The 12,053-nt window shown below is 37.0% G+C and overlaps 1 protein-coding gene across 5 annotated transcripts in view; it reads right to left on the bottom strand.

Moving 5' to 3' along the window:
* Nucleotides 1–12,053, bottom strand: part of pld1a (phospholipase D1a) — a 254,737-nt gene that overhangs the window by 105,465 nt on the left and 137,219 nt on the right. For all 5 annotated transcript variants that reach the window (XM_039761453.1, XM_039761463.1, XM_039761429.1 and 2 more), the window contains one exon: nucleotides 6,705–6,850. In XM_039761453.1, coding sequence (XP_039617387.1) covers nucleotides 6,705–6,850 — 146 coding nt within the window. The remainder of the gene's footprint in view (nucleotides 1–6,704; nucleotides 6,851–12,053) is intronic.

The raw sequence follows: 12,053 nt of genomic DNA on the forward strand, positions 1-12,053 counted from the left end.
AACCCCATTGAATATTTTTAGTAAGACCTAACTAACTTGACACAAGGAGTAATGTACAACTCTTTATCCATTACATTCTGCAAAATTCAGACTTATCCAAAAAGACTGGTTCAACTAAGTATACAACAGGGGGATTAATTTTTACAAATTGTTGAAATTTCAGTCCTTTGAATTTCTTTTTTTTGGGGCAGCACTGTGAAAAGTGTAGTTAAACAACAGATTATTTGAATTACAAATATGATTCCCAGGCAAGCTAATTAAAATTGTGACAGTTTTTTAAATGAACACAATGCTTGTGGGCTGAATATTTTTTCATTGCATTGACTATCTATTGAAACACTGGCAGGTTACATGATTTGCAGAGGACTACAGTGGCATACTGTAAGAATTTTAAATTGCAGCTCTGTAGCCATCAAAACATATCCTAACCACTGAAAAGTTCTGCATTAAAGAGCATATCTGTTCTGGTACATCAGTCACTTTAGCCTCAGTAAGATGAAACACCTAAAGATTCAAATCTCTTTGTTCAGAAATTTTACAATAAAACAAAAGTTGACAAGACAAGTACTACTTTACATGGTGAGCTGAGCAATGCTAGATACTGTTTTCACTTTCTCGTGTATACTTGTACAGTACAATATTTAAACTTACCAATTGCACAACTTAAATAACTTTACAAATATATTATCATGCATGCGAAAAGGGCCTAAATTGCATACTGTATATAGTTCCTTTTTCTAAACCAAGACACACTTACATAAGTTGCCAAAGAATTTGCAATAGGGAACTGTTGTGCAAGCTGCAGGTGTCCTGCTTAGATATCATTTTTATACATCTACTGGTAAACCTCTAAGTTTACTAATCCAGAAACAAGTAGAAGAGATGTAAGTAAACACTCAAGAGAGTGTGAAAAATAAAATTTTCATTTCATATCATTGTGATAATAAATAGGAAATTACATACAAATACATATATACATTTTTATTGCTTTTATTATTATTTTAAATAAGTATATCAATTAAATATTCAAATTTGAATCATACCACATTTCTCTTATATTTGCTCTTTACTGTGATTTTATAGGAAGCACTTCTTTGTGCATTATTTGTGAATTTAAGAGCATATCACTCCCCTATATTACATATATAATGACTTCTTTTGAACTTCCACAAAGACCTTTGTAGTGACTTGTAAAAACTGACTCCAAAATTCTGCTTGAAACTGTACTCCTTGTGTCTACAAGTCCAAAAGCTGTAAGCAACAACTAAAACAAGTGGGCTGCCTGCAGCAGCATCATCACAAAATTTATGAATGTGTTTTTCCACTACAAACTGGATGAAAGCTAGTGTACAGATTGCCTCAGCAGAAGTAAAAACCTGGAAGGAAATGATAATCATCACATGGCGCATTTGTGAAAACTACTAACACTCAAAATAAACAACACTAGAGTATATTAGAGTCAGAGGAAAACACACTCTGGCAAAGGGAGAATAGGGAATACCATAAAGGAAAGACATAAGCAGCAATTCTCTCTTGTGATAGATGACACAGGGAGCTATGAAGTACACCATGAAGCAAGGAACATGTCCAACTGATAAGAATATAAGAAAGAAAATATGAAAGAGTAATTTATGCCCCATTCATATCAATGTGCTTTCATTTAAAAACTCAGATTTGTCAACATTTTCGACAATATTCCACCCCATAGTTTTTGAGCCCTGAAAATGAGAGCTTTTAAAAACACTCTCTGGAGCTGTATACTTCTGGAAACATATTTGTCAGCGTTTTGGTGTAGATGGACATACACACAGTTTTCCAAAAATTATACTCTAATGGTGCTCCGATTGGTTTCTGTTTATTTCGTGACCCTTCCCTGATTTGATCCTGCTCATTATAATGGCTTATTCCCTGACTGGTCACCCTTCAACAGAAGAAAAACATTTTCCAACATAGAGGGCATAAAAGAGTTGCTTTCCATGGTGCCATTTGTGCTGCTTACCTGTATGCATCCAACTTGTGTTTGGCAAAGTTTGAATGCTGCATATACCTGTATATGTAAAAAGCAAATTTCTTGCAACTCACTCACTCCCTTCCTTTCCTTCCTTCCTTCCCTCCTTCAGTGAGTTATACAAATATTTTCTGGTACAAGATATGCTGCAATTGCTGTGGAATACTTATAATCAAATATCTTGTGAATGAAAACAGAACTAAATAGGTTTTTTTAAGTGCCACTTTAATACTTGCTTTGTCTTTAATGATAAGATAAATGTTGCCAGTTCTGGGGCCTCATGTATAACGCCATGCGTAGAACTTGCACTATAAGATGGCGTAAGCACAAAAGCCGAAATGTGCCTACAGCACAGAAAAATCCAGATGCAGGAATCTGTGCGTACTCCAACGTCCACGTTCTTCTGCTACATAAATCCCGATCAGCGTGAAAAGTAACGCTCGTGCACGCACTTTATGTAACGCCCCAACTCCTCCCAGAATTACGCCTCTTTGAATATGCAAATCAATATAAATCGCCCTTAAGCTCAGCCTTCTGTGAAAAGACAATGGGAAAAGCATAGGGGAAAATATAAGAATTTCAGCGAATACCAAGTGGAGGCAAAGGAAAAACATACTATTTGTTCAAATAAACCGTGGTATAATCAACAAAAGGAAGCTGATCGAGTGACATAGCATGTTGGAGAAACTTGAAAGCTCACGTTCACAAAATCGCACAGTGCCGGAAATAAAAAAGAAGTCACATATCAAAGTCGTCGTGAAAAGCCGAGTTGTAGCCCACTGTCTGAGTGTCATATGAAAGCTTATTAGGTACAGAGAAAAAAAGGCACACAGTTGGGAAAAAGCACGAAATGTCAACTTCAATTTCGACATTTCCACTTTAATCACGTAGTTTATTTTGTCATTAAAGTAGAACATCATAAACTACATCTTAAAATCGTTTAATTAACCAGTTTCTCAAATCACACCGTAATTAAAGTAGCACGTTAAATGCTTTGTTTTGTATTTGATCTTCTATGTGCCTATGTGTGTGAATCACTACTTGCTTCTTAAACCGGCTCTCTTCCTCCAACTGGACGCAGAATCCATTACATTTGTGATATTACAGCTCTCTGAATAACTAAAATACTGAGATGTATACGTGATATCATTTTCATGATGATAGGAGTTAAAGCACGTTATTAAACAAATGTTTCACTTCAATGAAATAATTTATTGCAGCAGTACTCAGGGGCGGCTCTAGGCTGGTGGTGGCACTGGGCAGAGGAAGAATCGGTGGCTCCTTCGCCCACCAATGTCAGTAAGGTAAGCTTATGCACAGTGGATGGCCACGTCCGTTGCAGACATTGCATAGCCGCCTCGTGCTCATGACACAAGCATTTAACTTTTGCCGAAATTTGTCGCTGCGTTTTTAGCTGTGTTGTTATTTTCTCTTTCTGTTTTATATTCAATATATATTGGCGTAGCTGTCACTGCAGTCAGTGCTTTTCTTTCCCCAAGTAACCGATCGCCACACAATCAGCTCTGTAATAGAAGTTAAGCCATCTGTAAGCTTAGCGCAGATTCTTCAAAACGTTTAAGGAACATTGAAATATCTTCATAGTACATGTTTAATTATTCTATCCTTAACGACACTCCCAGTGAAGAATATAGATTATTTAAATGAAGTTTAATCTGTATAATTTAATGAACATATTTTGCTGCATTTCACCTTAAAAATGATATCATCATAATATGTAAATACGTGCTTTATAAAGTGGCTGAGGTTGTGCAATATTATAACTATAAAGCAAGTTAACAGTGGGGTGATTGTACTTATAACTACAAACAGTTCTACAACGTGCAATTGATTGAGTGCATTTAAAGTTCTTGGGATGAAACTGTTTCTGAACCGCGAGGTCTGTACAGGAAAGGCTTTAAAACGTTTTGCAGTGGCTGAGACAGCGTGTCCATGAAACTGTATACTGATAATTCTCTTTCCGATCAGCTGCTGCTGTGATTCACACTCAGATACAGTGATATAAATACTCTGAGTGGTGCAGTGAGAGTAATATAGAAAAAGATGATCCGCTGTGGCAACTCCTAACGGGATGAGCTGGAAAAAGAAGAAGGAGGAGGAGGAAGAGAAGAAGAATAAGAAGAAGACGAAGACGAAGAAGAAGAAGAAGAACACTAAAGCAGTTATGGTATTTGGAATACTATGGCTGTTCCCTGGACCATTATATTGTTACAAGTTAATTACAATCAGATGCGTTACACTAATAAACAATATGCAGTTAGTTTCAGTGTATTTATAAAGCCGCGTCAGGAAAATAAGGTGTAACCACACTGGAACAGTACCATTGCTTTGACGCTGGGTGCCGCCAGTCTGCAAAACCGAGCGGAGAACTTGCATACGACAAGGCATGAGGTACCGTGGAAAAGTGCGTGGCTTTACGCCAAGTGTAGGTTTTATACATCGCGATTTGAACGTGGAAAAGTTCTTACGCAACATTTCTGTGCATACGCACCGTTTATACATGAGGCCCCTGGACTTTTCAACTGTAATCAGCGCATTAACATGACACAGGGACATTTCACTTTGGCTCCTTAAGTATTTTTTTATGCTGTGATCATGCTATCAGATTTTGCTCTAATAGTTCTGAAAGTGCATAAAGCACACAAGAATCTGATTTTCATGTGGCTCTGATTTTTTCTTTATATAGTCCCTTGAAAAAGTTTGCCACAGATGTTCACATGCCCAGTGTAGGCGATGGTCACTGTCATATACATTTTTGGACCTTTCAATATGGACAGGGATCATTTTGTAAAAAACATGAAAATGCCAGTGTGGACAGAGATCATTTTTCAAGTGAAAATGTTGTAGTCTTGACATAGCATAAATCCCTCTTTCTCATTTGGTTAACAAGAGGATAATCACTTTTTATTTAAAACAAAGAGCATCTATGGTAGGATTGTGAACGCGACTGAGAGAATGAATCTGAATAATAAAAAAAAAACAAAGCTAACTTTTACAAGTATCATACATTTACACTGGCTACTACAGACTGAAATCAAATGTATGTTTTTATTCTAAAACAGTAAGAATAATAGCAGCTGACTTCTCAAAATGGACTCGTCGGGGATCAAACCCATGATGTTTTGATTACCAGTAAAGTGTTGATACCGTTGCGCCACCAAAACAGTCATAATAAATGCATGTCAATGTCACACCCTAATGCGTGTTGTTTTTCTGTAGTGATATTTTTGAATAAAAGCGCACTTGTTCTGTTGTATTTGTACCTTTTGTGAAAGTGTTTCTTTGATATTTGGACTTCAGGCTTCACACATTATAAACTTTATCTCTACATTTTGTCAATTATTACTAAAACATGAAAAACATTTCTTTTTTGATGTGTTTATAAAGATTGCTGTAGACATGGAACACACAAGAAATGCATGTGTTCCAAATAACGATATAGTATTTATAAAAGGTGTGATTTTGCTTGACTTCTCACTCTATACAACTCCATGCAACTGCCACGTAGGTAAACAGACTTGAGCTGAGAAAACTGTGCGGTGTGGGGGGATGTGATAGCAGACAGCTTGCTCTTTGCTGCTTATCAACACATTTAAAGGACAAAAAGACGCTGACAGAGAGGTGAAAAGCGATTTAAGGTGGGACGGATCTACAAGTTTTTTCCTAGGCTCTGGTAGTTCTAGTGTTAAATATTGAAAGACACAGAGACAGACACCGGTGCCTGCTTAGAAAAAAAACAAAGTGACATTTCAGATCCTATCACTCCAAGGCAGGTAAAAGATTTGTGTCCACCTGGAAAGACACAGGTGTGTGTAAAATGGAAACCCAACAACACCATATGAAATAAATATAGTCACTTGCTGCAAGCACACTTTCGCACTGTTTGGATAAGAAAACATATCTGGGGCAAAATGTAAATGTTCCTATTTATGTTCTATTTTGCTCCATTCATTTTGCAAGAAAGATAGGTTCTTTCCATTTCAGCTTGTTAGCTAGAAGATGATAATTCAAACTGTCTCACACCATTTGATTTTATCATATGTAAAGATCAGTTAACACAGTAGCTTTATGCCAGCATGCTGTAACTGTACAGGTGCAGAGCTGGAATAACAGGACTTGCTATTATGTAGAGGGATCACTTACTTGGAATGTAAGCTGGGATACAAATTGATCAGCTTCACTAATTTCAGTTTAACACATAGTGATCAGGAATGCCAACAACTTATGAAGATAAATGGGGGCCTCCCTTTGAAGTGAATACATGAACTGAAAAGAGTATGAATGGAATTAAATATTGTGACTTAAAAGGATGACCTGCAACATGAACATTTTGCTTTCTGGTATGCATTTAAATCATCATAAGGCAGTGCAACAGCAATCCTTCTCATGATACAAAGAAAAGACTGTTATTTCTAAAGCAAAGCAAAGCAAACCATCCATCACCAAATGACAATAAGACCAGGCAACAAATATATAAAAGTGTCCCTCAAAAAATAATCCACATGTCTATGTTTAAAAGTACAAGCAAACACTAGAATCTAATTTCACCTTGAAGCCAGTATTATCACTTACACAGTACCTCTCTAATAGAAACATTTAATCCACCAAAGGTGATGCAGTGAAGCTACGGGTGTTTTCATTCAGGATTTAGAATCAATGCTAGCAAAACATTATTTACCTTCTTGTTGGGATGGGGATTCTCATTAAAGTTTTATAAGTAACCAGCTCCCGGTGAAGCTCGTGAAAGTGCTTCTCCTTCCTTTTCACCTGCCACATAAACCTGCCATGCTTCAGTTCAATTGTGAAGACAGTTGACTGTGGGGTCTGGAGACAAATAAAGAACACAATGCATTAAAAATCAATATTTGTCACCTTGCTTTTAGAATTCTTTGTGATAGCACCCAGGAACAACAAAGGGATCTGCAAATGCCTTCTCTTTTCAGAATTTTCCAGATGTGTATTATGGGTAGACATAAAGCAGACAGGAAGAGACACATGTAACAAATAACATAAATACCTTCTTTAACAAATAACTTAATCAATCCATTTGACAGGTTTCTGAGTTAGTATAGTAACTCTTAATTCCACCATTTTTTCCAAATACTTTTAAAAGCAAGAGTTCTTGGAGTACATCAAGCTGTACTGAATGTTTTATCTTGATTCTATATTCATCATTTTTTTTTTTCATACCCTCTTATGCCAATAATGGGTAGAAAGCCAGTAGAGTTTAAGTCTGTGTGCATGTAAACTGGAAGCAAACTCAATAGGATAACAATGTATTATACTACCTAAAATAAGTTTAGTGAGAACACTGCAGAGTTTTCACATAATAAGAAATTCTAAAAGTGGTCTACCAGGCCTCTTCCTCTGTTCTGTTGCCCTTTTTATGTTTTACTACAGTATATGTGAAAAATCATGATTTTATTCATATAGTTGTTTCAATGGTGCGGCAATAGGACTTACTGTAAATGTTTACTATGATTTACTTCATCTTATTGACTGTTCTTGACTGGACTGTATTTTAGCTATTGTAAGTTAAGTAACATTTACAAATAAAAAAGAAGGCTCTTTGAGCTCTTCCTGAATTGATGATTTTTTTATCTTTTGATGGAGATCCATGCAACTGTTGTTACGGTTCTGCCTTTGTCCAGAAAAGGTTTCATAAGCTTTATGACCTTAGTTTCAGAAAGTCTTTCTCCTATGGGGCGACTGGGATCTTTTCTTGAATAAGATCAAACAAAGTTGCGTAGGGTGTAACAGGAGCTTCCACCTGCAGTTAAAGTCTCTTCAGTATCAATTCACATCCACAATCATTCTCAGTCACACACACCACTGAAGTCAAATGTGACCCACGTCCACATTTTTCTCAGTCCCACTCTCGTTCACGCACAAGATCTGACACTGTTTTCAAATTAAGATGGGGTATAACAAAACAAGTTTGTTTGTTATACCACATCCTTATCTGAAAACATTGTCAGATCTGGGGTTTTTGATTTGTGGGAATGATTTTTGATTTGAGCGTGAGTGAGAGAATAAAACTGAAAGAAAAAAACGACTAACTTTGACAAGTACTATAAATTTATGCCGGCTGTTAAAGACGCAAATTAAATGTATTTTTTTATTGTATAACATTAACAAAACAGTGAATTTGGGAAGGTATTGAACCCGCAACCTCTTGAATAGGAGTCAGCAGTTCTTACCATTGCACCACGCAAGTTGTTGTACAGCCTATCCTAACCTGCTTTCTTTTTCTTCATTTATATTCTTGAATAAAAGTGCACTTGTTTTATTATACTTGTACCTTTTGTAAAAGTGCTTATTTGATATTTCGACTTCAGGCTCCACAAATTATACACTTCATGTCTACATTTTGTCAATTATTACTAAAACATGAAAAACTGTTTAACGATATAATTACACAGATTGTTGTAGACACGTAACACACATGAAATGCATGCATTCCAAATAACCATGTATTATTTACCCTGTATAACTCCAGGCAACTCACACGCAGGTAAACAGACTTGAGCTGAGAGAACTTTCTGCCCTTTCTGTGTTGGTGGGGGGATGGGATAGAAGGCTACTTGCTGCTTTTGCTGATCAACACATTTACAACACAAAAGATGCTGTGCAAAGGGATTTAAGGTGGGCTAGGATTACGAGTTTTTTCGTAGGCTTTCGTAATTCTAGTGTTAAACAACTCAGCACATCCACATAAAAACGACAAGGGTGAACTTTCCTGAAGGTTTTTACTGGATGTACCTCATTGTAAACTGAAATATATACAAAAGAAACATACAGGTATTTACAGGTGTAAAACCAAGACAATAAATAACGATTTACAAAGCAATACATAGCGGACAGTGCACATCTATACTAATAAAAGGCAAAGCCCTCACTGGCTGACTGACTGACTCACTAACTCACTGACTGACTGACTGACTCACTCATCACTAATTCTCCAACTTCCCATGTAGGTAAAAGGCTGAAATTTGGCAGGCTCATTCCTTACAGCTTACTTACAAAAGTTGGGCAGGTTTCATTTTGAAATTCTACGTGTAATGGTCATAACTGGAACCTATTTTTTCGTCCATATACTGTAATAGACTGAAGCTCGATGGCCGTGGGAGGCAGAGTTGCATGTCGTGTCATCACGCCTCCCACGTAATTGAGTGCCTGCCCATATAAGGTAAACATTCGCGGGTGAAGGACTGTGCCTAGCATATTCATAAGTAAAAATATCTGAATCACAAACTGATGTTAATTATATTTGGTCGATGAATACTTATTAAATAATTCCAAATAGTCTGTCCGCTTCCTTTTATAGCTTTTCTGATGGTTGTGCTGCTTCCAGATATGTATTTTCGTATTAACGCATTTAACCAATCACATTTGAGCCATCATTTGTTGCCAGGCAGAGAGGACTTTACAATCTGTTGTGCAGGCACTCTAACACAGAATAAATGTCGATTAACCTGTTGCTTCAACCAATCAGGTTTTGAGTTGGTGTCAGTATGGCCCTGTAGTTGGCGTATGGCGGTGTTACCGTATTCAGACCCATTGATTGGATAGAAGCCGCAGGTTCGATTTTCACCATTAGCTTCGATGGCGATAGAAAGGGACTTTTTGATGGAACTGAGGCGCATGGATAATCCGTACGACTGAGTGATTGAACTGTTTTTGAGGAAAGAGAGGAGGATGGATTTTGTTTACAAATAATCCGAATTTTTGGTGAATAAAATGTTGCGATTCTATCTGCGATGCAGCGGCTCTTTATACTGTATTTCTGCATATTAAGATGGTTTTTATAACCATAAATTAGTTTTTGAGGGGCGGGTTGATTCAGATGAAGCAGTACTGAAGGCCTAGGTGTGAGATGCATGGTCCGCCAATGGACCAGATGATATGTAAATTTAATAAATATTAAAACCCGAAAACAAACAAAACTGTAGAGAGGCCCATGATTAAATGAACGGTAAAAAAAGTAAGAGCGAAGCGACGGTGACTTATTGACGCAGGCAGGCCAGAGCACAATAGCACGGGGCTCAATGTAGTGCTTGCGTTAAGTCGATCTAAAATGTGCGCTCAGATTCGAAAAATATATCTTTTCAAGTTCTATTTGGATATAAGTAGGTTCTATTTAGTCGACAGAAATATCTTTGGTAGGAATGTAAGTTGAATTTAATCTTTACATTTCTATTGTGAAGAAAAATGTATGCAATGATGACTAAATTCAACTTACATTCCTACCAAAGATATTTCTGTCGACTAAATAAAAATTAATTATATTTAAAATTTAAATAGAACTTGAACAGATACGATAGTTCATAATGACCACGCAACACTATGTGCACGTAAGAGCAGAAGTCATCCGTTTTAACAAGCAGCATATTGCACTGATATGAAATAGCCTGGCCATTTAATTATTTAGGAATGGATAGATAAATTAAGAATTTGTACAAATAATGTTTTTCTGTTTCCTTCCTTGATGGATTCTGGCACGCCCAGCAACAGCTGCTCGCACCCCAAAGGGTGTAATATATATATGTGTATGTGTGTGTGTATATGTATTTAGATATGTATATATATATATGTGTATATGTATATATATATTTATATGTGTGAGTGTATATATATATATATATATATATATATATATATATATATATATATATATATATATATACACAGTGGTGTGAAAACTATTTTCTCCCTTCCTGATTTCTTATTCTTTTGCATGTTTGTCACACAAAATGTTTCTGATCATCAAACACATTTAACCATTAGTCAAATATAACACAAGTAAACACAAAATGCAGTTTTTAAATGATGGTTTTTATTATTTAGGGAGAAAAAAATTCTAAACCTACATGGCCTGAATACTGCCACACCTGTTTCAATCAAGAAATCACTTAAATAGGAGCTGCCTGACACAGAGAAGTAGACCAAAAGCACCTCAAAAGCTAGACATCCGGCAAAGATCCAAAGAAATTCAGGAACAAATGAGAACAGAAGTAATTGAGATCTATCAGTCTGGTAAAGGTTATAAAGTCATTTCTAAAGCTTTGGGACTCCAGCAAACCACAGTGAGAGCCATTATCCACAAATGGCAAAAACATGGAACAGTGGTGAACCTTCCCAGGAGTGGCCGGCCGACCAAAATTACCCCAAGAGCGCAGAGACGACTTATCCGAGAGGTCACAAAAGACAGGACAACGTCTAAAGAACTGCAGGCCTCACTTGCCTCAATTAAGGTCAGTGTTCACGACTCCACCATAAGAAAGAGACTGGGCAAAAACGGCCTGCATGGCAGATTTCCAAGACGCAAACCACTGTTAAGCAAACTGAAAATTAGGGCTCGTCTCAATTTTGCTAAGAAACATCTCAATGATTGCCAAGACTTTTGGGAAAATACCTTGTGGACTGATGAGACAAAAGTTGAACTTTTTGGAAGGCAAATGTCCCGTTACATCTGGCGTAAAAGGAACACAGCATTTCAGAAAAAGAACATCATACCAACAGTAAAATATGGTGGTGGTAGTGTGATGGTCTGGGGTTTTGCTGCTTCAGGACCTGGAAGCCTTGCTGTGATAGATGGAACCATGAATTCTACTGTCTACCAAAAAATCCTGAAGGAGAATGTCCAGCCATCTGTTCGTCAACTCAAGCTGAAGCGATCTTGGGTGCTGCAACAGGACAATGACCTAAAACACACCAGCAAATCCACCTCTGAATGGCTGAAGAAAAACAAAATGAAGACTTTGGAGTGGCCTAGTCAAAGTCCTGACCTGAATCCAATCGAGATGCTATTACATGACCTTTAAAAGGCGGTTCATGCTAGAAAACCCTCCAATAAAGCTGAATTACAACAATTCTGCAAAGATGAGTGGGCCAAAATTCCTCCAGAGCGCTGTAAAAGACTCATTGCAAGTTATCGCAAACGCTTGCAGTATTGATTGCAGTTATTGCTGCTAAGGGTGGCCCAACCAGTTATTAGGTTCAGGGGGCAATTACTTTTTCACACAGG

The sequence above is a fragment of the Polypterus senegalus genome, chromosome 1 (genome assembly GCF_016835505.1).
Source record: "Polypterus senegalus isolate Bchr_013 chromosome 1, ASM1683550v1, whole genome shotgun sequence".
Lineage (NCBI taxonomy): Eukaryota > Metazoa > Chordata > Cladistia > Polypteriformes > Polypteridae > Polypterus > Polypterus senegalus.